Source organism: Rhincodon typus, chromosome 7, assembly GCF_021869965.1.
Source record: "Rhincodon typus isolate 14 chromosome 7, sRhiTyp1.1, whole genome shotgun sequence".
NCBI lineage: Eukaryota > Metazoa > Chordata > Chondrichthyes > Orectolobiformes > Rhincodontidae > Rhincodon > Rhincodon typus.
This window is the reverse complement of record NC_063338.1, coordinates 67,667,703-67,693,766: the sequence shown is the minus strand read 5'-3', so window position 1 is coordinate 67,693,766 and position 26,064 is coordinate 67,667,703. Positions and strand designations below refer to the sequence as shown.

The 26,064-nt window shown below is 40.1% G+C and overlaps 1 protein-coding gene across 2 annotated transcripts in view; it reads right to left on the bottom strand.

Annotated features, from left to right (window-relative positions):
- Window positions 1–337: 337 nt before the first annotated feature.
- ubxn4 (UBX domain protein 4) overlaps window positions 338–26,064 on the bottom strand; it is a 61,504-nt gene continuing 35,777 nt past the window's right edge. For both annotated transcript variants that reach the window (XM_048598648.1, XM_048598647.1), the window contains exons 10-13: window positions 25,131–25,233; window positions 18,725–18,856; window positions 11,465–11,679; window positions 338–857 (exon numbers count right to left, since the gene is read on the bottom strand). In XM_048598648.1, coding sequence (XP_048454605.1) covers window positions 716–857; window positions 11,465–11,679; window positions 18,725–18,856; window positions 25,131–25,233 — 592 coding nt within the window. In that variant the 3' untranslated portion in view covers window positions 338–715. The remainder of the gene's footprint in view (window positions 858–11,464; window positions 11,680–18,724; window positions 18,857–25,130; window positions 25,234–26,064) is intronic.

Sequence of the window (26,064 nt, the reverse complement as noted above, 5' to 3'; positions counted from 1 at the left end):
CTGTAAAATCTTTAATTTATGAACTGATTCCAGGAATAGTGGGGCTGGATTTCCAGTGTGCTACCTGAGTGAGGCATAACAACAGGTTCAGGTATGTTGCAGCACAAACCATCTTTGGGCTCATATGGTAATAATAAACCACTTCTTATTCCCATGTTTTATAATATTATCTCAACTGTAACATTTGTTTACTGCATTGCATCATTTGATTTGATCTGTTTAGGAGAGTTTGCAAAGTTGCCATTGCAAACAATGTACACGTATTCTATCATACATAAATTATACCAATGAGAACATCTTGTCGAAGAGGAAAACATTTACAAACACATCAAAAAAATCATTTTTTGAAAACATTTTATTATCAGTTTTAAATTAATAGGACCAGAAACTGGATGGTGTCCAGCTAACATGTCATACAGGGCAGGGAATGGATAAACTTAAAACACGGAACTTAAAATACATATTACTGCAAAAGGTGTTTGGAAACATAATTTGGAACTTGCTTAAAGTGATTTTTCTGCACATTCTCATTGTAGCAATTATTGCTTCCCCCACCCCAGAATTAGAATAATCATAGAAATCCATGCAGAGCAGGAAATTAACAGTACAAAACACATCCTCTGTCCAGTTTCTCATTTTTTAAAATGGAAGTATACTTGTATAACTTTAAAGCAAAATAAAGTTCAACTGTTTCTACTTTAATAAGGGGTATAAGCTACATTTGTTGAGTAGAATTGCCATTCCATGTATTGTTATCATCATCATCGGCATCATCCTCTGTCCGCAGTCTGTAAATCCTTCCCTCCCTCTTAAAGTCCTCCCCGCGTCTTTCAAGTAATCTCCTCCTTCTTACTTCCCTGAAAATGCAATAAAATCAGTGAAACTTGTACAAAAAAAATACCATCAAATTGCAAGTTTGTTTAGAACTGGACATACAGCTAAGAGTTGGTAGCAGACAAAAGAAAATGCCTCTTGTGAAATGGAAATTTCTCTACACAGCATGCCTAGGGGAGAGTTATTGTTTTGACTGGGATATTAGCTTGCATATTTCCATCACAAGAATAGAGATTTCTTTGTCACAATGGATACTGGGTAGAGAGATCTCTTTCATACAAAAATTAAGAATTACAGGTTGGATGGGTGCGGGATCAAAAATGACGGCTGAGAGAAAGTGCTGGTGTGGGTAATAGAGTCATACAGCACGGAAACAGGCCCTTCAAGTCCAACCAATCCATGCTGACCGTAATCCCAAACTAAACTAGTCCCACCAGCCTACGTTTGGCCCATATCCCTCTAAACATTTCTTATTCGTGCACTTATCTAAGTGTCTTTGAAATGTTGTCACGGTAACCGTATCCACCACTTCCTCCGGAAGTTCATTCCGCACAGGAACCACTGTCTGTGTAAAAAAAAAACTGTCCCTTATGTCTTTCTAAAATCTTTCTCCTCTCACCTTCAAAATATGGCCCTTAGTCTTGAAATATCCCACTCCAGGGAAAAGACATCTACCATTCACCTTATCTATACCCCTCATTATTTTACAAACCTTAATAAAGTCACCTCTCAACCTCCTATGCTCAAGTGAAAAAAGTCCCGGCAACATCACGGTAAATCTCTTCTGAACCCTCTCCAGCTTGACAATATCCTTCCTATGACCGAGCGACCAGAACTGGACACAGTATTCCAGAAGAGGCATCACCAACGTCCTGTACAACATCAACGTGACGTCCCAACTCCTATACTCAAAGGACTGAGCAATGAAGGCAAGTGTGCCAAATGCCTTTTTAAACCACCCTATCTATACGTGATATAAACTTTAAAGAATTATGTACCAGCACCCCTAGGTCCCCCTGTTCTGCAATACTACCCAAGGCCCTACCATTAATTGTATAAGCCCTACCCTTGTTTGCTGTACCAAAATGCAATACCTTGCATTTAACCAGATTGAACTCCATCTGCTATTTTTTTAGCTCATTGACCCATTTGATCAAGATTCCTCTGTAATCTTAGAAAACCTTCACTGCCCATTTTACCAATAATGTTGGTGTCATCCGCAAACTTACTAACCATGCTTCCTACATTTTCACCTAAACCATTTTTATAAATTACAAATAAAAGTGGACCCAGCACCGATCTTTGTGGAACAGCGCTGGTCACAGGCCTCCAGTCCAAAAAACAACCTTCCACCATCACTCTTTCTCCACTGTTAAGCTAATTTTGTGTCCAATTGGCAAGCTCACTCTGAATTCCATATAATCAAACTTTTCTAATTAGTCTAAAGTCCTTAAGAGTTGTGCTAGTTGCAGACTCAAAGAGGAGGGGAAGAAATGGTTTGTCATTTCTTTGCTATATTCACCTGATTTTGGATGGTATCCTAACTCTTGGAATTTCTCACATAACAGTTGCAAATTTGAAATTACTAATAAAGATTCTGAACCATTGGGCAAACTTAAAAAGGCAAATATAACAACACAAGTACTGCTGGGGAAAAAAAAAAGTCTTCAGCAAAGCTTTCTGCCTTCCTGACATTAGAACAATTTGCAAGAATGTCAATGCATTCAACAGAACAGATGGCAACCACCCACTGGTTCATTTCTTAGGGACTGTTTCAACAAGGGTTAAACAAAGCCTGGCAATTAACTGCCAATTAACATTAATCAGTACATTCTCTTTGGCAATGCCACTACCAATCAGAATCCACTTGACAATAGAAAAGCTGAATGTTATTTAAAGTGGAGGCAATGACCTCTAGCATTAGCACTAGACTATTAGTCCAGAGGGGACCTGGGTTCAAATCCTGCCATAGCAAATGCTGGAATTGAATTCAACAGAAATGTGGAATTATGAGTCTAATGATAATGAGACCATTGCTAATTGTTGGGAAAAAGCCATCTGGTTCACTAATGCTCTTTAGGGAGGGAAACTGTCATCCTTACCTGGTCTGGCCTACATGTCACTCCAGACCCACAGCAATGTGGTTGACTCTTAACTGCCCTCTAAGCAATTAGGGATGGGCAGTAAACACTGGCCTAGCCAGAGAAGCCCACATCCTTTAATTTTAAAAGATGGGGAAATACTATTGAGTGTGATTTGGGGTCTTAGTGCATGAATCACAAAAAGCTAGCACCCAGGTTCAGCAGTTAATAGGGAATTCAAATGAAATGTTGGCAACAAATTCAGAAATTGCTGGAAAAAAGCAGCAGATCATTGTGGCGGACAACGAAGGAGGTTACCTCAGAGTACAACGGGATCTTGATCAGATGGGCCAATGGGCTGAGGAGTGGCAGATGGAGTTTAATTTTGATAAATGTGAGGTGCTGCATTTTGGAAAGGCAAATCAGGGCAGGACTTATACACTTAATGGTAAGGTCCTGGGAGAATTGCTGAACAAAGAGACCTTGGAGTGATAGTTCATAGTTCCTGTAAAGTGGAGTCGCAAGTGGATAGGATAGTGAAGGCGGTGTTTGGTATGCTTGCCTTTATTGGTTAGTACAGAAGTTGGGAGGTTGTGTTGCAGCTGTAGAGAACATTGGGTAGGCCACTTCTGGAATACGGATTGCAATTCTGGTCTCCCTGCCACAGGAAGGATGTTGTGAATCTTAAAAGAGTTCAGAAATGATTTACAAGGATGTTGCCAGGACAGGAGAGTCTGATCTATAGGGAGAGGCTGAATAGTCTGGGCCCATTTTCCCTAGAGTATCGAAGGCTGAAGGGTGACCTTATAGAGGTTTATAAACTCATGAGGGGCACAGATAGAGCGAATAGACAAGGTCTTTTCTCGGGTTTGGGAGTCCAAAACTAGAGGGCATAGGTTTAAGGTGGAAGGGGAAAGATTTAAAAGGGACCTAAGGGGCAACTTTTTCACACAGAGAGTTGTGCATGTATGGAATGAGTAGCCAGAAGTAGTGGTGGAGGCTGGTATAATTACAACATTTAAAAAGGCATCTGGATGGGTATATGAATAGGAAGGGTATAGAGGGATATGGCCCAAATGCTGGCAAATGGGACTAAAATTTATTTAGGGTATCTGGTCAGCATGGACGGGTTGGACAAAAGGGTCTGTTTCCATGCTGTACAGCTCTATGACTTTATCTGTGCAGAGAAAGCAGAGTTAATATTTCAGGTCCAATGACCCTTTCTGTTTTTGTTTCCGATTTCCAGCATGTGCAGTTTTCTGGTTTTTCTTTTGTTTTTTTTTGCTTCAAAAGGGAATGGAAAGTAAAAATAGGGAGGTTGTGCTAATAACTACACAAGACAATAGTCAGACTACAGCTGGAATACCACGAACAGCTGTAGTCCACTTATCTAAGGAATAGTATGCAGGAACTGGAGGCAGTCCATTGAAGGTTCACTAGGTTGATCCTGGTATGGAGGAACTTGTGAGGAGAGATTGAGTAAGTTCTCCATAGTAATTAGGGATGGGAAATGAAGTTATTAAACAGGCATAGCAAGTAATAAGCAAGATCTTTAGTTAGCTTTTAATGCAAGAGGATTCCTATACAAGATTAAAGGATTCTCTGCTATTCTACAGTGCTTGGATCTAAAGTATTGTGTTGATTTAAGATTCCTTTTCCAAAGAAATATATACCTGCCTTAAAGTGGGTGCAATAAAAATTCACAAGACTGCATTCCAGGATGAAAAGATCTACCCTGAGAAAACACTGAGCAGAACTGGCCAATTCTGAGTTTATCAATATAGTCTCAACAAAACATATAAAATTCTGAAGGCTTGAAAAAGTAGATGTTGAGAATCTGTTTCCCTGATTTAGCGTGTCTACAAATAGAGGTTCCAGGATAAGGGATCAATCATTTATGTCTAAGAACTTTTGAAATTCTCTCTTCCACAAGGGTGTGGACACTCGGACACTGAGTACATTCAAGGCTAAGCATTTAGATTTTTGGACACTAAGGAAAACAATGCATGTGGATAGGGCAGAAAACTGGAGTTAATGCAGAAGTTCAGCCATGATCGGAAGAGGTTTGGCAGGATTTATGTTTTATTCCTGATATAGGAACATATTTTGATATAGTGCCATTAAAATAGTAAAAATCCCAAGGCACTTCACTGTAGTAATTATTAATTAAAACTTACACTTAATGACCTAAGAAACAGTATTTCACGTGAGCAAAAGCTTGGCTTAAGAGGTAGGTTTTGAAGGAGTGCCATAAGGTGGAGAGATTTAAGAAAAAAATTCTAGAGCTTAGGGCTAAGGCAGATGAACTCTGTTGACATTAGCAACACAAAGAAAAAGGTAAGAACCGGAGGATTTGTGTCAGATTTTGAGTTGGAGGAGTTTAATGGAGCTAGGACATGGAGGTTATTTAAAAAGGTTGGGAATCATAAAACTGAAATGCTGGCAAAGTGGCAGACAATGTCAGTCAGTGAGCATAGGAGTGATGGGGAGGACAGGAATTGGAGGAAGTTAAAATGGAGGCAAAATTTTGGACAGCTTAACTTTATGCAGAAATCAAACTAGCAGGACTGACTAGGTAACAGAATAATCAAGTCTAAAGAAATCGCATGAACAAGTATTACAGCATCAGCTGAAGCAGAGGGGGAAGGATACAGCATTAAAAAAAAAAAACTTAGGACATCCCAACAAATAGGATCAAAGTAGGGAAAATGGGTAAGAAGAAAAAATTAAAGATTATTTCTGAATACATGCTGCATTTATAACATGGCAATGAAATTGACAGCACAACGAAATGAATGGTTGGGATCTGATATCCATCACACAAGGTATGGCTGCGAGGTTCCCAAGGCTGGGACTGAATATCTAGAGATACCTGACATTTCATAAAGATAGGCAAAAAGGAAAAAAATATTGGGATTGCTCTGTTAGATAAAGATATGGGAGTTGTAAGAAATGATCTTGGCTCAGAGGAGAAAGAAGTAATATCAGTTTAGGTGGAGATGACAAATAGCACAGGTCAGATGCCACTGGTGAAGGTAGTCTAAAGGACTCCTAACAGAAGCAATACTGCAGGACAGTTTAAATGAAGAAACAATGGGGGCTTGTAAATAAAACACTGCAATTATTGTCAACAAACTCAAATTTCATGTAGACTAGAAATATCAAATTGACAAAGATAGCCTGGAGGACAAGTTCATGAAGTGACTTTGGGAGTTTCTTAAAACAATGTGTGGGGAAACAACTAGAGAACAGGCTATTTTAAATTTAGTAATGCTCAATGACCAGGATTATTTAGTGGTCTCATAGTAGATCTTCCTGGGAAGAAGTATAGGTAGCCAAGTTCTCTGGATCTGACAACATGCACATAAATACCTAAAAAGAAATGGCTGCACAAATAACTTATCATTATCTTCCAAAATTCCCTTGCTTCTGCAAAGTTCACTGCAAATCGGAAAACTGTAAATGTTACACCCCTATTCAAGTGAGGAGGGAGATAGAAAACAGGAAACCATATACTGCTCATGAATTTTGACCTATAAATGGATATTAAGGGATGGAATCCATCCAGCTGGACAATAGAGTTGTAGATAGAGGATAGTGCTGCTAACCATATCAAAGACCATAGAAAGATTAAGAAAGGAGGTGGGATGCTTTTCTACAGTTACAACTGCATGGATATTACTTCTGACTAAGGGACATTTCAGTTCTGAGTCAGGGGCTGAAACCTGATTGGGAATGGGTTTCAAACATGGACTTTTGGGAAAGATGAGAACTCACTCAAGGAACTTCAAGAGAAAGATCCAAAGATGTGCAGGTTAGGTGGACTGGCCATGCTAAATTGTCCATAATGTTCAGGGATGTGTAGGTTAAATATATTAGCCATGAGATATGTATGGATAGGGAACGGGGGTGGGTCTGGGTGGGATGCTTTTCGGAAGGTCGGTGTGGGCTTGATGGTCTGAATGACCTGCTTCCACACTGTATGGATTCTATGATTTATTATCTGCTCACAAAAGCTAGTCATTGACCTCTCTACTAAATATGTATAAGCCATTCCCACCCAAATCAATGACAACATATATCAATGATTTAGATAAGGAAGCTAAATATAATTCTCAAAATCTGCAGAGAGCACAAATCTGGGTGGGAGAGAGTGAACTGTGAAGAGGATGCACAGATGCTTCAGTTTAATTTGGGCAAGTTGAGTGAGTGGGTATATAATGAAATATAATGTGAATAAACATAAGGTTATCCACTTTGGCAGCAAAAACAGAAAGGCAGATTATTAACTGAATGGCGATAGATTGGGATAGAGGAGGTGCAATGAGACCTAGTTGGCCTTGTACACCAGTTGCTGAAAGTAAGCACGCAGCTGCAGGCAGTGAAGAAAGCAAACTAAGGGGTATAGAGAAAGTAGGAAGGAACTTAAACGCGGAATTAGGAAGGCTAAAAGAGGCCATGAAATGTTTTTAGCAAACAGGGTCAAGAAGAATCCCAAGGCATTTTATGCATATATTAGAAGGAAGAGGATAACAAGGGAAAGAGTAGGCCCACTCAAGGATAAAAAGAGGGAAGTTATAGTTGGAGCCACAGGAAGTAGGGGAGATCCTTAATGAACATTTTGTATCTTGTCCTTCTCCTTGATGAACGTGACGGATGTTGAGGTCAGGGATGAGAGTGTGAATACTCTAGAGAACATCAATATACTGAAGCAGGAAATTTTGGGTATCCAAAATTGCATTAAGGTAGACAAGTCCTTGGGACCAGATTGGACCTATCTCAGGTTACTGCGAGAGGCAAGGGAAGAAATAGCTAGGGCATTAGCAGAAAACTCCACATATTCTTTGACCACAGGCAAAGTTCTAGAGGACTGGAGATTAGCCAATATTGTTCCCTTTTTTAAGAAAGGAAGCAGGGATAATCCAGGAAATTATAGTCTGGTGAGCCTGATTTCTGTGGTAGGGAAGCTTTTAAGAGAAAATACTGAGGGACATGATATATATGCACATTTGGAAGAAAATGGACTTGATAGTGACTGGCAGCATGGTTTTGTACAGGGAAGGTCTTGTTTAACCAACCTGATTGAATTTTTTGAAGAGGTGACAAAGATAATTGATGAGGAAAGGGCTTAAGTAAGACAATTGATAATGTCCCACATGGCAGATTGGTACAAAAACTAAAATCACATGGGATTCTGGGTGAGCTAACTAGAGGAGTACAAAACTGGCTTGGTCATAGTAGACAGAGGGTAGCAGTGGAAGGTTGTTTTGCAGAATGGAGACCGGTAACTAGTCGTGTTCCACAGGGATCAGTCTTAGGTCCTCTGTTGTTTGTAGTACGTATAAATGATCTGGAGGAAAATGTGGGTGGTCTGATTAGCAAATCTGTAGATGACACGAAGATTGGTGGCGTTGCCGCCAGTACCAACAACTGTGAGAGGATACAAGAGGATATAGATAGATTGGTGACTTGGGTACAAAAATGGCAGATGGAATTTAATCCAGACAAATGTGTGGTGATGCATTTTGGAGGATTAAATTTAGGTGCAAATTATACTGTAAATGGCAGAACCCTTAGGAACATTAACATTCAGACAGATCTGGGTGTGCAGGTCCACAGTTCCCTAAAAGTGGCAACACAGGTGACCAAGGTGATTAAGAAGGCACATGGCATGCTTGCCTTCATCAGCCAGGGCATGGAGTACAAGAGTTGTGGCTATACAAAACCCTTGTTAGGCCACATTTTGGAGTATGAGGTCAATACAGTGTGGAGTTGGAGGAACACAGCAGGTCAGGCAGCATTAGGACCTGATGAAGAGTCCCGACCCGAAACACTGACTCTCCTGCTCCTCTGATGCTGCCTGACCTGCTGTGAAAAAGAGTACACGGAAGGTTCACCAGGATATGCCTGGTCTTGAGGGCACTGACTATGTGGAAAGGTTAAAAAGACTAGGAACGTTTTCATTGGAAAGACAGCGGCTGAGAGGAGACCTGATAGAGGTCTAAAAAATTATGAAAGGAATAGATAGGGTGGATAGTCAGAGGCATTTTCTCAGCATTGAAGTTTCAATTATAAGGGGGCACAGGTTCAAGGTGAGAGGGGGAAAGTTTAAGGGAGATGTGTGAGGGAAGTTTTTCAGAGTGCTAGGAGCCTGGAATGCATGCCAGAAGAAATGGTGGAAGCAAACATGTTGGCAACATTTAAGCGGCACCTGGGTGGTTACATGAATAGGGAAGGAATAGAAGGATTTGGATCAAATAAGGGCAGGTTTGTTTTTTAATTTTAGTTAGGCCATGATGATTGACACAGGGTTGGAGGGCTGAAGGGCCTGTTCCTGTGTTGTACTGTTCTTTTGTTCAAATGGTATGTTAACCTTCATAATGGGAGGATTTGAGTACAGGGATGCAGGAGCTGGAAGTTCTTGATGCAAATGTACAGAGTTTTGTGAGGCCACACGTGGAGTGTTGTGTGCTGTTTTTGACTCCTTATCCGAGGAAGGATGTTCTGACTACGGACGTAACGAAAGTTTACCAGACTGATTCCTGGGATGGCAGGACTGATGCATGAAGACAGACTAGTTTGATTAGGACAACATTCATTTCAGTTTAGATGAATGAGGGGGTAGTCTCATTGAAACCCATGAATTTCTAACAGGACTTGAAAGGGTGAATGCAAGAAGAAAGTTCCCGATGACCGCAGAGTCCAGAACCATGGGTCACAGTCTAAGGACACAGAGTAGACCATTTAGGCTAGAGATGAGAAGAAATTTCTTCACCCACACAATGGTGAGCCTATGGAATTCTCTACCACAAAAAGTGACGGAGGCCAAAACATTGAATGTTTTCAAGATGGAGTTAGATATAGTTCTTAGGGCTAAAGGGAACAAAAGGTATGGCAAGAAAGCAGGAACAGGGTACTGAGTTGGATGGTCAGCCACGATCGTACTGAATGGCAGAATGGCCGAGTCCTGCTCCTATTTCTATGTTTCTATCCAAACCCTTCAGAAACAAAATCTCCCTCAAACTCCTGATCCACGAAGAAAAATGCCAGCTTGACTAATCTTCCCTCACAGCTGTATTATTCCAGTACTGACAACATCCCGATAAACATCCTTTATATTCTCTCCAGTGCAATTACATCATTTCTGCAATTAGGTGACCATGACTGCATGCATAACTCATGATTTATATATTATCCAATATAACATCCCTGCCTTTATATTGCATTCCTTGGCTAATAAAGGGAAGGATTTCATATGTTTTCTTAACCACCTATTTACCAGCTCTGCAACCTTCAGGGGATCTGTGGACATTGACCTTTTCTAACGAGTATTTTGCTACTAATGTGGATTTCTTTCCCTTGTTTGACATCTCCATACGTACCACTACATTCTTGGGTACATTGTGCAGGATTAAATTTCATTTCTTAATTGCCTGTCCACCTGATCACTCCATTATATCTTCTTGCAGCCTACAGCTATCCTTCTTGCTCTCAAACATGCGACCAATCTTTGTGTCATCTGCAAACAGACATAGCACTGAGCCTTGCAGTTCCCCATTGGAAACAGCCTTCCAGTGACAAACCGTCAACAACTACCTTTTGTTCCCTGCCACTGAACTAATTTTGCATCCAAATTTTGTATCCAGCTTGCTACATTCTCCTAGAGTCTATGGGTTTATTTTTTAACAAATGTCTGTCATATGGGATCTTGTCAAAAGCCGTGTTAAAATCACTGTAGGCCACTTTAACTGCATTACCCTCATTACTTTTTCGAAAAATTCAAATAAAGTTAGGCAGGTACAGTATTCCCTTAATAAATCCGTGCTAACCATCCATGTTTAATCTGTGCCTTTTTAAGTGGCAGTTTGACTTGATGTCTCAGAATTTGTTTCAATGATTTGTCCAATACTGAGATTAGACTGACTGGTTTGTAATTAGTCAACCTATCCCTCGCTCCAATTTTTCAACAAAGGTACAATGTTAGTAGTCCTCCAATCCTCTAGCACCACACCCATATCTACTCAGAATCGAAAAATATGATAAGACCTGCTATTCCCATCCTAGATTCTTTTAACAACCTTGGGTACATTTTATCTGGTCCTGGTGATTTTTCACTTTCACGGTTATTATTTCCACTAATTTTTTTTCCCCTATATTTATGACATCTAATACCTCACAGCTCCCTCTTAATTATAATATTTACATTGTCACCCTCTTCTGAGAAGACAGACAGAGTATACATTAAGAACGAGAACATTTTCCACCTCAAGGGAGCCAACAGTTTAAGACAGGAACCTTTAGAACATATGTGCATATTGGATCAAATGGTACAATGTTATTTTTTCACCCTGGCTACATTTGAAGCTACCTTATACATTTAGTTGCATATGTTTTAAATATTATGCATATGCTATTAAATGTACTATCTATTTCAAATAAAGTGAACAGTCCTAAGATCAATGCAATATTTTACAGATGATACTAATTCTCAAAACATTAGCTGAAGATAAATTCTGAATTTATCAAAAAGAATAATATCGCAGGGATACCTGTCTGCGTCGGATGAATTAGAAGGTGCCGCTCTCAAACTTTCTGGGTTTGATGGAGAAGTATTTATTCTGGATGACCGATGTGTGGAATCGCTAGCGAACAAATAATTGCTGAGAAACCTCCAAATTGCAATAACTGGGTAAAATAATGTGTTCAAGAAAGCCCACAATCCTCCTTCCGAGGATCGGATCATTGATGAAGTTGACCGTCCGCCCTACAAATGCAAGAATAAGCTCAGGGTTACGGAATGCATCTAAATCAAAGCTTTTTAGTATTTAGTAGTCTATTTTAGTTAGTGGGTTGCCTGCAGAGATTATAAAGACTTGTCTATTAAACCATCTCCAAATGCTGTGGATTGCAAAATTACTGCCAAATGGAAGCATTTCAAACACAGTTCATTGATATTGCTCACTTCAGGTCATAGTTGCTTGGTAAAGATTCTGCCTTTTCTGATTTACATATTCTCTGGACACTTTTTCTTTCTTTATTTACCTTGGATTGCTTTGCATCATCATCTTTGTTTAAATTAATATATCCTGCCCTCTACCCTAATACAGACCTCCTCTTTTGCTTTTTACCCCCTAATCACCCTGCTGTTGTACTTGCTTTAAATCTGTGACATCTCTAACCTTCCATTCTGATGAATCATTAATGGTTTCCTTCTCCACCGATGCCCACAGATGACCTCCAAAGCATTCACAGCTTTCTTTGCTTTTAAGTTATAACTTCCCATCAATCTATTTGTAAAATAGGTCTGACTTGATTTCTAAATATAACTACTCTCAAAACTGTTTACTGCAACATTCCTGCATAATACACGAACATAAAAACATAGGAAAAGCGGTAGACCATTCAGCAGGCCTTTAGTCTGTTCTACCATTCAATAAGACGATGACTGATTTGCGGCCAAAATCCATATGCCTGCCTTTGGCCTATGCCCCTTAATACCTTTTGCTTATCAACGGTTTACCTATCTCAGATTTAAAATCAACAACTGACTTTACAACACTCCCAACAATATTCAAGAAGCTTGACATCATCCAGGACAAAGCAACCCACCTGATTGCTTGCGAATGTGGTGCCATTCACTCCCTCCACCACCGACGCTCAGTAACAGCAGTGTGTACTGTCTACAAGATGCACTGCAGAAATTCACCAAAGATCCTCAGACAGCACCTTCCAAACCCATGACCATTTTCATCTAGAAGGTCAAGGGCAGCAGACATACGGGAACACCACCACCTCCAAGTTCCCCTCCAAGTCACTCACCATCCTGACTTGGAAATATTTCACCGTTCCTTCAATGTCACTGGGTCAAAATCCTGGAATTCCCTCCCTAATAGCATTGTGGGTCAACCCACAGCAGGAGGACTGTAGCAGTTCAAGAAGGCAGCTCACCACCACCTTCTCGAGGGCAACTAGGGATGGGCAAGAAATGCTGGCCAGCCAGCGACACCCACATCCCACAAATGAATAGGAAAAAAAAAACTGATCTAGCTTTCACTGCTGTTTGTGGAAGAGCATTCCAAATATTCAGCACTGTGTCTCAAAGTGCTTCCTAACAATCTCTCCTGAACGGTCTAGCCCTAAATTTTGAGAATAGACCCCATTAGTCTAGAATCTGAGCTTGTGAAAAAATTTCTCTCTACCCTGTCTTTACATTGATCAAACAGATTATCACAAACATCATGACAAGTTGGATTCTAAACTTAATTTTAATTAATTCTCCTGCGTGTTCATAACAGCACAAACTGGTATCACTCTCAAGAAGATCAACAACATTGATAATTTACTTGATTATTTAACTTAAATTGATCATTTACTATAGTTAACGTTGAGTCCAGTGACCTCCAGCAGATTTGAAAGCAACTGGGAAATGGTGGTATTTATGCAGATGACGTGGGGGTGGGGGCAGCTGCTGTCACTGCATCCGGAGATCCTCTCTCTTCAAAATCCCATCTCATGCTATCTCAAAGCTGTTCTGCCCTCCAATTCCACTTTATTTTTTGGCTTGTTTCACATTTTAACAAGGAGCTTTTGCTCTTCCTTTCAGGTATTAAGGAACACAAGCTGCAACAACTCAGAGTACACATGCCCCACTGGAACCTTCTATCCCTCTCCTTTCCGGACTCTCAAATTACCTCTCGTCAGGTATTTAAGACACTTTCTAACCTTTGTTCTGATTCTGAATAGTCTGTACTCAAAGGACTTAGTTTTATCTCTTTATGCCACCACCTCAATAAATTTCAGACACAACATGACGTTAAACTCTTTTTCTATCATCTCTGTGCTAATGTACACAGAACATTTCTATGGACAGGAAGCTCTCCCTATCCCACAGACACGTTCACCCAATTCTCCTTTCTCCCAGACCCCTCCCTCTGGTTTCTTATCTGCATTCAACCTGTTAATCGGCAACTGACAACATGACACCAGTTGCCTCAATTCTTCTGCCCCAGTCACCATTCTAAGCCATCTCCCACTGAACTGACTGCATTCAATGCTCTCGGATCCAACCTTGACTTTGTAATCAAACCTGAAGAGGGCAGTGCTCTTATTGTTTGGCATACTGATCTGGAGCTTGCAGAGGCTAGTCACCAGCTCTCAAACACCTCTATATACCCGGATCATGACCGCATCATTGAATATCAAGTTATTGTTTTCACCACTGTTACCAAACTCATCTCCCCAACACAGCATCACACCTACAGTTTTACAACCCTGTTCAGCCCTCTTCTACCATCTTCCCAAAGGAATGGTGGCACGGTGGCTCAGTGGTTAGTACTGCTGTTTCACAGCACCAGGGACATGGGTTCAATTCCACCCGTGAGCGACTGTCTGTGTGGAGTTTGCACATTCTCTCAGTGTCTGTGTGGGTTTCCTCCCACAGTCCAAAGATGCACAGGTTAAGTGGATTGGCCATGCTAAATTACCCATAGTGTCCAGGGATGTATGAGCTGGGTGAATTAGGAAATGCAAGTTACAGGCATAGGGTAGAGGATGGGTCTGGGTGGGATGCTTTTCGGAGGGTCGGTATGGACTCTATGGGCTGAATTGCCTGCTTCCACACTGTTGGAATTCTATGATTCTACAAAATCCACAAACAGGATTGCCCATGCAGACCCATTGTTTCTGCTCCATGGAAATTATTTCTTCCTACCTTAATTCAATTTTTAAAAATATATATTTTCTAATCAACCTGTTCAGAGATGTCATAGAGTCATACAGCACGGAAACAGACTCTTCGGTCCAACCAGTCCATGCCAAGTCTCATCCCAAACTAAACTCATCTCACCTGCCTGCTCCTGGCCTATATCCCTCCAAACCTTTCCTATTCATGTATCCACGCAAATGTCTTTTGAATGTTGTAATTGTACCTATATCCAGCACTTCCTCAGGAAGTTCATTCCACACGCGAACGATCTTCTGTGTAAAAAACTTGCCCCTCATGTCTTTTTTAAAATCTCTCACCTCTCACCTTAAAAATGTGCCCCCTAGTCTTGAAATTCTCCATCTTAAGCAAAAGACAACAACCATTAACTCTATCTATACCTCTCATTGTTTCATAAACTTTTATGAGCTCTCCTCTCAACCTCCTACACTCCAGGGAAAAAAGCCCCAGCCTATCCAGCCTTTCCCTATAACTCAAACCATCCATACCTGGCAACATCCTGGTAAAACTCTTCTGAATGTTCTCCAGCTTGATAATATCGTTCTTATGACCAGGCGACCAGAACTGGACACAGTATTCCAGAAAAGGCCTCACCAAATGTCCTGTATAACCTCAATATAATGTCCCAACTCCTATACTCAAAGCAATGAAGGCAAGCGCGCCAAATGCCTTTTTAACCACCCAGTCTATATGTGACGCAAATTTTAAAGAATTATGTACCTGCACCCTTAGGTCCCTGTTTTACAACACTACCCAAGGTCCGTATCACTAATTATATAAGTCCTGTCCTCGTTTGTTGTACCAAAACACAATACACCTCACATTTATCCAAATTAAACTCCATCTGCCATTCCTCAGTCTATTGACCCAATTGATGAAGATCTCTTTGTAATCTTAGATAACCTTCACTGTCCACTCTACCATCAATTTTTGTGTCATAAGCAAACTTACTAACCATGCTTCCTATATTCTCATCCAAATCATTTATTTAAATGACAAACGAAAGTGGACCGAGTACTGATCCCTTGGAATACCACTGGTCACAGGTCTCCAGTCTGAAAAAAAAAACCCTCCACCACTACCCTGTCTCCCACCATAAAGCTAATTTTGTATTCAATTGGCAAGCTCAAGCTGAATCCCTTTGATCTAACTTTGCTAATTAGACTACCATGCATAACCTTGTCAAAGACTAAGTCCAAGTAAACAATATCTACTAGTCTGTCCTCAATCTTTTTGGTTACTTCATTAAAAAACTTCAAATCAAGTTTGAAGACACAATTTCCCTTGCACAAAACCATGTCGACTATCCCTAAGCACTCCTTGCCTTTCCAAGTGCACGTAAATCCTATCTTTCAGAATCACCTCCAACAATTTATTCTCCACTGATATCAGACTCACAGGTCTAAAGTTTCCGGGCTTCTCCTTACAGCCTTTCTTAAACAACGGTACAACAGTAGCCACCCTCCAGTCCTCCGGTATTTCACTAGTGTTTATAGATAATAAAAATATTTCTGCTAGGGGACCTGTAATTTCCACCCTAACTTACCACAAAGTCCTGAGATACAATTGGTCAGGTGCTGGAGACTCATCTACCCTAATGTTTTCTAAGACCTCTAGCACTTCCTCTTCGGTAATATGAACTGTTAGACTAGAAATAGACATTTAATATCTCTCCCATCTTCTGAGGTTCAACACAAAGACGACCTTGTTGATCTTTAAGGGTTCCTATTCTCTTTCTAGTTGCTCTCTTGCTCTTAAATGTATTTATAGAATCTTTTTGGATTATCTTTACCTTATCTACCAAGGCTATCTCACTTTCCCTCTGCCTTCCGGATTTCCTTAAGAATGCTCCTACACTCTTTACATTCTTCAAGAGATTCAGTTGATCTCAGCTGTCTATATATATGATTTTTTTTATTCTTGATTAGAACCTCAATATCCTTATTCATTCATCCTACTCGGGTGCCTCCCACAATGCTTTCTCAGGCACATTGATGACACTATCAGTGCTGCTTCTGTTTATCGCCTGATTTTGGAAAAACTGATCAATTTTGCTTCCAATCTCCATACTTCACCTTCAGCTGGTCCATTTACGATTCCTCCCCTCCTTGATATCTGTTTTCATTTCTGGGGACAGGCTGGGCACCGATATCTAGTACAAACCCATCAACTTCCACAGTTACCTTAACTCTACAACCTCACACTCTGCTTCCTACAAGGACTTAATTCCATTCTCCCAGGTTTCTCAGTCCGATCTGTTCGGATGATATCACTTTTTGCAGGAGGGACTCGGACATGTCCACCTTCTTCCTCAATTGAGGATTCCCTGCCACCATGGTTGACAGGGTCCTCAAGTGCATCTGATATATTTCCCACACTGCTGCTTTGACTCCTACCCTTCCCTCCCACGACAAGGATGCCCCTCTTGTCCTCACTTTTCACTCCAAAAGCCTCCACATTCATAAGATCATAAGCTGCCATTTTTGCAATCTCCAGCAGGATGCCACCACCAGACATATTCCTCTCCCCTCCCTTAATAGCGTTCCTGACATACCTCTCCCTGGGACTCCATGATCCACTCCTCCTCAACTCCCAGCACCTTCTCACATCCACACGGCACCTTCCTAGCAATCACAGAAGGTGCAATACTTGCTCGTTTACCTCATCCCTTCTTATTATCCAAGGCCTCAGAAACATTTCTCAGGTAAAGCAATAATTTACCTGAACTTCATTCAACCTGGTTTACAGAATTCACTGCACACAATGTGAGGGCTCCCCTACACTGGGGAGATAAAATGCAGACCGGGTGACTACCTTGCAGAAGATCTCCCTTTGTGCATAAAAATGACCCCGAGCTTCCAGTTGCCTGCCTGCCACTTCAACACACCACTGTGTTCCCATATTGACATCTGTGTGTCAGGTCTGCTCCAGTGCTCTGGCAAAGCTCAACGCAAGCTGGAGGAACAAGAACTCATCTTCCGTCTAAGCATCTTACAGCCTTCGAGACTCAGCACTGAGTTTAACAATTTCAGAACGTGAACATCTATTCATCTTGCTGCTGCATTACACCCCCCCAAGCAGGATAAATACCACCATTTCTCAGTTCTGGTTAAGGCTCACTGGACAAGAAATGTCAACTGTTTTTCTCTCCACACATCCTACCAGACCTACTGAGTTTCACCAGCACTTTGTTTTTGCTTCACATCTCCAGCACCCGCAGTTCTTTGCTTTATTTTATCATTTACTAGGGATGGTGTGTGTTGGAAATGTTCCTCTGAATACAGACAGCATGCCATATTACAGGATTTTTAAATTCTAATCTTTGCTAATCCATTTGATCTAAACTGTACCTTGTAAGGCATCCAAACCCATGTTTTACCTGTACATTACAAATCAGCAAACTCAACAGGCAACCAAGTTCAGAAGTCCACAAAAATACTGCTTGAAAATAATCACAAATATGAAATGTTGAAATATTCAATGTACTTTAAAGTTAGTTATGTTTTAAGTGTAATGTAGTAGAACTGGGTACTAAAGTTCAGAATTTTCAAAAAAATGCAGCAGCTTTAAAATTTACTGCAATGATGTTTGCTTTCATTCTAAGAAAGATCAAGGATATTCCATTTAATTCATACATTAGCTGTAAACTTCTTTAAAAATATTGCCGTTTTGAAATTCAAAAATATTAAATTACTTTTCAAGTAAATTTCAGGTCTTTTTGTGATGTTAGATGAAGTCAGATGAGAGGATTCTAATACATGCTTATTCCTTGATGTGCAAAGTCAAATTATTTACTTACTGTTAATCTATTGACTTTATCTGTGGAGTTTAATTCAATGGGTTATTTTACGCACACAAATTGGTTATCTTTCCAGCAAGAAATTATTTTGTTCTGGTAATGACTGCAAAGAAGCTTGTGTCTTTCCAACACAGTTCCAAACTATTTAAATTTTGCTATCTGTATCTGTCCTCAGTTTTTTTTCTTCGTTTCAATATTCCTATATTGGTTTTAACTTGCTCATATACTGTGCTTTATAGGGATGGAGAGCGCAAGAATTGGGGAAAAAAAGCATTTTCAAAAACATACTGGGACTAGGATGATTGAGGCACTTGGTACCAACTCCAGCTCAGTCAGTGTTTTGCTGTAATCGTCCTTTGTAAATTGCTTCCTTGGAAAAGTTATTGCCAATTCAAAGTGTCCATAAATACCACCAACTTGCTGCAAGAAAGGAATTTAAATCAGACATGGTGAATTTTTCATAAAATCATCCAGTTGTGCAAATGGTAGGTAGATACATCAGGTGATAAATTGCTGAAAACAGTCGAAAACTATAACAATATTTTCCTAGCAAGATCTACTGAATTGACTTCAAATAATTTTAAAAATAAACAATAATTTACAGAAATTGGTGCAGGAACATTGCAGGCCTGGCAGCATCTGTGGTGAGAAAGCGGTGTTCTGCAGAAAGGTTAGTGGGCTTGCAACATTAACTCTGCTTTCTCTCCATAGATGCTGCCAGACCGGAGTTCCTCCAGCAATTTCTGTTTTTCTTTCAGATCTCTAGCATCCACAGTTTTTTGTTTTAGTTAACTACAAATTTATATCTCTGCAATGCATTTAACATAGCAAGACATCTTGAAGCACTTCAGAGGAGCGCTATTAAGTGAAGTCCGAAGAGATAGGAGAGGTGCTAAATGAATATTTTTCGTCAGTATTCACACAGGAAAAAGACAATGTAGTCGAGGAGAATACTGAGATACAGTCTATTAGACTAGACGGGATTGAGGTTCATAAGGAGGAGGTGTTAGCAATTCTGGAAGGTGTGAAAGTAGATAAGTCCCCTGGGCCGGATGGGATTTATCCTAGGATTCTCTGGGAAGCTAGAAAGCAGATTACAGAGCCTTTGGCCTTGATCTTTATGTCGTCATTGTCTTCAGGAATAGTGCCAGAAGACTGGAGGATAGCAAATGTTGTCCCCTTGTTCAAGAAGGGGAGTAGAGACAACCCTGGTAATTACAGACCAGTGAGCCTTACTTCGGTTGTGGGTAAAGTGTTGGAAAGGATTATAAGAGATAGGATTTACAATCATCCAGAAAGGAATAATTTGATTAGGGATAGTCAACACGGTTTTGTGAAGGGTAGGTCGTGCCTCACAAACCTTATTGAGTTCTTTGAGAAGGTGACCAAACAGGTGGATGAGGGTAAAGCGGTTGATGTGGTGTATATGGATTTCAGTAAAGCGTTTGATAAGGTTCCCCATGGTAGGCTATTGCAGAAAATACGGAGGCATGGGATTGAGGGTGATTTAGCGGTTTGGATCAGAAATTGGCTAGCTGTAAGAAGACAGAGGGTGGTGGTTGATGGGAAATGTTCATCCTGGAGTTCAGTTACTAGTGGTGTACCTCAAGGATCTGTTTTGGGGCCACTGCTGTTTGTCATTTTTATAAATGACCTGGATGAGGGCGTAGAAGGATGGGTTAGTAAATTTGCGGATGACACCAAAGTCGGTGGAGTTGTGGATAGTGCGGAAGGATGTTGCAGGTTACAGAGGGACATAGGTAAGCTGCAGAGCTGGGCTGAGAGGTGGCAAATGGAGTTTAATGCGGAAAAGTGTGAGGTGATTCACTTTGGAAGGAGTAACAGGAATACAGAGTACTGGGCTAATGGTAAGATTCTTGGTAGTGTGGATGCGCAGAAAGATCTCGGTGTCCCTGTGCATAGATCACTGAAAGTTGCCACCCAGGTTGATAGCGTTGTTAAGAAGGCGTACAGTACGTTAGGTTTTATTGGTAGAGGGATTGAGTTTCAGAGCCATGAGGTCATGTTGGAGCTGTACAAAACTCTGGTGCGGCCGCACTTGGAGTATTGCGTACAGTTCTGGTCACCGCATTATAGGAAGGATGTGGAAGCATTGGAAAGGGTGCAGAGGAGATTTACCAGGATGTTGCCTGGTATGGAGGGAAGGTCTTATGAGGAAAGGCTGAGGGTCTTGAGGCTGTTTTCGTTAGAGAGAAGAAGGTTAAGAGGTGACTTGATAGAGACATACAAGATGATCAGAGGATTAGATAGGGTGGACAGTGGGAGCCTTTTTCCTCGGATGGTGATGGCTAGCACGAGGGGACATAGCTTTAAATTGAGGGGTGATAGATATAGGACAGATGTCAGAGGTAGGTTCTTTACTCAGAGAGTAGTAAGGGCGTGGAATGCCTTGCCTGCAAAAATAGTTGACTCGCCCACTTTAAGGGCATTTAAATGGTCATTGGATAAACATATGGATGATAATGGAATAGTTTAGGTTAGATGGGCTTCAGATTGGTTTCACAGGTTGGCGCAACATTGAGGGCCGAAGGGCCTGTACTGCGCTGTAGTGTTCTATGTTCTATTCATTTTGGTACCAAAGACAATGAGAAAAGGTGTTATAAAATGAAGGATGCAATTCTAAAAAGAATGCAGGAGCAAAGGGATCTGGGTGCGTGTGCACAAATCATTAAAGATTGCAGCACTGAGTAATTAATGAAGCACACAGAATCCTAGGGTTTATAAAATGGGGCGCAGAAAAGAAGATTACAATAAATTGAATAAAACACAATAAAACTATGGTTCAACTTTAATAGTACAGCCTCCACCCTGGGAACCACAATTCAGGAAAGACGTGAAGGCATTACAATGAATGGAGAAAGGATTCAGGTGAATGATTTCAGGAATTCTAGATACTTTGGTAGAGAGGGGGGCTTGGCTGTTATCCTTTAAGAAACACAGACAAAGAGGAGTTTTTTTTAAAAATTCACTCACCAGACATGGGCGTCTCTGGCTAGGCCAGCATTTATTGATTATCCCTAACTGCCCAGAGGGCAGTAAATTGTCAACCAAATGGCTGTGGGTCTGGAGTCACAAATAGACTAGACCAGATAGGGATGACAGATCTCCTTCCCTAGAAGGCGTTAGAGGTCTCCAAAATAATTACACATCGTGACAGCACAGCTAAAAAGCTGCTGCTTCCATTTATGGGATGAATGAGCATCAGAGGACACCAATGTATGGTGACTGACAAAAGGATCAGTGCAATATGAAGAAAGATTTTTTTATGCAAGAAGGACCCAGGATGTACTGCCTGAATGCGTGATGGAGGCAGATTCAACTATGGCTTTGAAAATGGAATTGAATAATTCCTGATTATATTTAAATATCAGAAGAGAAAATATTTGCAGGCTATGGGGAAAAAGGCAGGGGAGTAGGAATAGGTGAGTGACTCCTGTAAGACTTTCATTCTGTGCTGTAATCATTTTATGATTCTATCATAAAGCAAAATATGACACTGAACCACATAAGATTTTTGGATGGACAACCAAGACTTTGGTTAAAGAGTTAGGCTTTAAGAATTGCCTGAAAGAAAGCAGAGAGGTGGAGAAGTTTAGAGCACAGGCAGGTAAACGTACAGCCAAACAAAGATGATGCATTTCAAATCAACCATGATGAAGATACCACAATCAACGGGGTACAGATATTGCAGAGGGTTGAGGGTTGGAGGAGAGGTTACAGATAGAGAGAAGTGGGGCCATAAAATGACGATAAATTTTTTTAATTTAAGGTGTTGCTTAACTGGGAGCCAGTAAACATTGTGAGAATCTTTTTTCCCATGGAAGACATGTCTAAGACAAGAGGGCATTAGTTTAAGGTCAGGAGTAAGTGGTTTAAGAGAGGATCTGAGGGAAAAACCTTTGCACCTAGAGAGTGGTGGAAATATGGAACATGCTGCCTGAGAAGGTAGAGGAGGCAAGTACTCTCACAACATACAAGCAGTGCTGGACGAACATTTAAAATACCAGAACGTAGTAGGCTGTGGACCAAGTGCAGGTAAATGAGATCAGTATAGTTTGGCGTTTTTGGTCAGCATAGACATGACGGATATAAGGGCCTGCTTCTGTGCTGTAGGAGTATGACAAATAGGGCCAATGAGCGAATGGAATTTATTGTGTTAGGATACAGACAGAGGTGTTTTAGAACAAAAGCATTAGAATAGTCCTTTAAATTCTTGCTTCAGAGATAGAAACATTTGTGTTTAATCAGCCACATTTTCACTGACCCAACATTCCAAATGGATTGCTACACATTAGAAACTTCAATCAACTTTAACGTTTTGAACTGACAATTCACAGTTAATTTTTGATTTGCTGAATGAAAACTTGTTCTTTGGAGCCAAAGTTTGGAACCTGCTAATCCATCAGGATTTGAATTTTACTCCTGGTCCCAGAAAAAAATACTTGCACAACAACAAAATAAAACACAAAATGTATTAGTGACCCCATTGTAAAGGTGCCTCCGAACAACAGTGATCTTGTTAGAATTTCACATTGAACTCAAGAGTGAGAAACATGGAACTAAAACTTAACCTTAAACTGGAATGAAGGTAGGGCAGCCTAAAAACAGTGGCAGACATACAACGTGATATTTCATAATTCTCAAAGACCTATTCTGTGGCTAACAAAAGTAGTTAAGCACTGTATCAGGTCAAAACAAGTGGCTCACAATTCTGCAAAGATTAATGGTAGGTCAGAGGACTGGATGAATTTTAGAAATCAACAATTATTTTAAAAAGTGAGAACACAGGTTATGACAGAGACCTAGCTAGAAATAGGGATAAGATTATAAGAGTTTCTACAAACAAAAATGGAAGAAACAACTGAAGTGAATGCTTACCCATTACAGGATGACAATCGGGAATTAATAATGGGAAGCAAGGAAACTGTGGAAATGTTAAAAAGTGGAAGGCCACATAAAGAATCCTAAAAGAGCTGAAAATCAAGACGGAAAAGGGAAGAAGAACTAAAACAATTATAATGGACAGAGTGGTGGTAATTTTCCCAAATTCATTGGATTTTGAAAGCTCCCATCGTATTGGAAAACCACAAATGTAACATTTAAATCAAAGAAAGAAGGCAGACAGAAAGCAGGAAACTACAGGCTAGGTTGAGTAATATCTTTCATAAGGAAAATGCTTGAAATCATTAAGGAAGTATGAACAGGACATTTAGAACATCACAATAGAATCAGACAGAGTCAATGTGATATTGTGAAACGGAAATTGTGTTTGACTAATTTATTAGAATTCTTTGAGCAAGAAACAAACAGGGTAATGAGGAACCAAACATGTAGCGTATCTGAATTTCCAAAAGGTATTAAATGATTACTAAACAATATAAAAGTTTTTGTGTTGTAGGTATTACAAATTAGCATGAAGAGGGCATTGGTTAACTAACGGAAAGCAGAGTTGCGATAAGTAAGACTTCTTTTGGGTTGGTGAACTGTAGCTAATGGAGTGACATAAAGATCAGTGCTGTGATCCCAGCTATTAATAAACTATTATTCATTTGCATTCGGGAACCAAATGTATGACAGCTAAACTTGCAGATGACACCAAGTTGGTAGGACTGCAAACAGTGAGAAGGACAAAGAAAGTCATAGGTTAAGTGAGTGCAGGCATGTAGAAAATAGGAGTATAACATGAGAAAACGTGAGCTTTTCCATTTTGGCAAGAAGCAGAATTTTTAAAAAATATTTATTGGAGAGGGACTGCAGTAGTCTGTGATACATAGGTATCAGTGTCCTGGTATATAAATCACAAAAGGCCAGCATATCAGTATAGCAAGTGATAAGGTAGACAAATAAAATTATTATTATAAAGGGAATGGAGTATAAAAGTAGGGAAGTGTTGGTGAGCTGTACAGGGCAACATCTTGGATTTTGGCTTCCGTACCTCAGGAGGAACCTATCTCATTGCAAGCAATTCAGGGTAGGTTTGCGCGACTAATTCATGAGATGGAAGGTTTGTCTTACGAGGAAAGCTTGAGCAGGTTAGCCCTACACTCCGAATTGAACAAATGAAAGGTAACCCAATTGAAACATAAGATTCTGAAGGGGCTTAATGGGATGAATGCTGGGAAAATTCTCTGCTCGGGCATGAGCCTGGAACTGAGGAGGGGCACAGGTTAAAATTAAGATGCAGATGAGTAGGTTTTTTTTCTCTCTCTCTCTCAGAGTTGTTAGACTTTGTAATCTCTTCCCCAAAGAACAGCAGCGGATAGGGTCATGGATGTATTCAAGGCTGAGGTAGAAAATACTTTGACCAACAAATTAGGTGTTATGGGGACAGGAAGGAAAGTTAAGTCCACAATCAGATCAGCTATGAATTCAGTGAATAGTGGAGCAGTTTCGAGATGGCTGATGGTCTACTTATGCTTCTATTTCTAATGGTCTTATCTGATCATTAAGTGTACCTGGTGCTGCTACTTTGTCTCATCAAAGTGCTTTGGAATGAAAAACAACAGTAATAGGATAGGGAAGTTTAATTATTATCAGTCAGCAGGAAGTTGTGGGAAAAGCCGGTGCAATGAGGGATAAGATAATAAAAATGTAAGGCGTGGACACAGTTTCAAATGAGGATCCACACAATTCAACAAATGAAAAAAGTCAATCTTATCCAATTTGTTTTTACCGATTCTGCAAATTGTCTTGCTTCTAATAAAGTGGCTTCTGCTGAGAATTGGTTTGTAAAGGAAGATCCGTCAGGGAGTCGAAACTGGATTCGGCACATATTGCTACAAGACAAAAGACAGCATTTTAACCAACTTGTAGTAAGACCGTTTCTGATTATGTAACTCCAAGTTTGAACTCACCATATTGAAAATGCAAATATATTAAGGCTGATCAATATCTGATCAGGTTCTCATGATTTTACAAATAGAAGTTCAATTTTACTCTTCAGAAAGCCTGATGATGAATGCTAAAATAGGAAGCAATCTCTACACACCTTCAATCAAAGAGATAAAAATCAACATGTGAATCTCAAATTTCAAATCCAGTTGCAGCCCGTCACTACTTACAGGAGCAGAAGTACCAAATCAGTGTCAACCGTCTGCATCCAATCAATGTAAAATACTATCTTTGATAGTTTATCCAAAGATTTAATTTAGTACTTGTAACATTTTGCATGTTTATTTTGCATATTTAAATGTTTAATTAATAAATTAAAAAAGAAGTAATTCTGTAACATGCTCTGATACTGACAGTGAAACAGATCTTTACGTACTGCGTTGCTTTTGACCTCAGAAATTTTGTTGTTTTTTTAAACTAAATAATGCTCACGCCTAGTATGCCTCAGATAAAAATAACAAGAGAATGGGCTTCTAATCAGGGCTTTTCTATTTAGGATTCCAAGTTTGCTGAATGATGACGATAACCTTGACACCAGTTCATTTACAATTTTGTTTTTCCGAATGTGGGATGTTTTTACAATGTATCTTTGCTGAATAATTGACATATAAACTAAGTACTTTTCCTGCATAAATTCTGTCACTTAAGTTTAACTTCCCCTAAACACAGTTATCCTGTCCCTTAGGTCTGGCAAAGTCCAGAGCTTCCTTGGTACT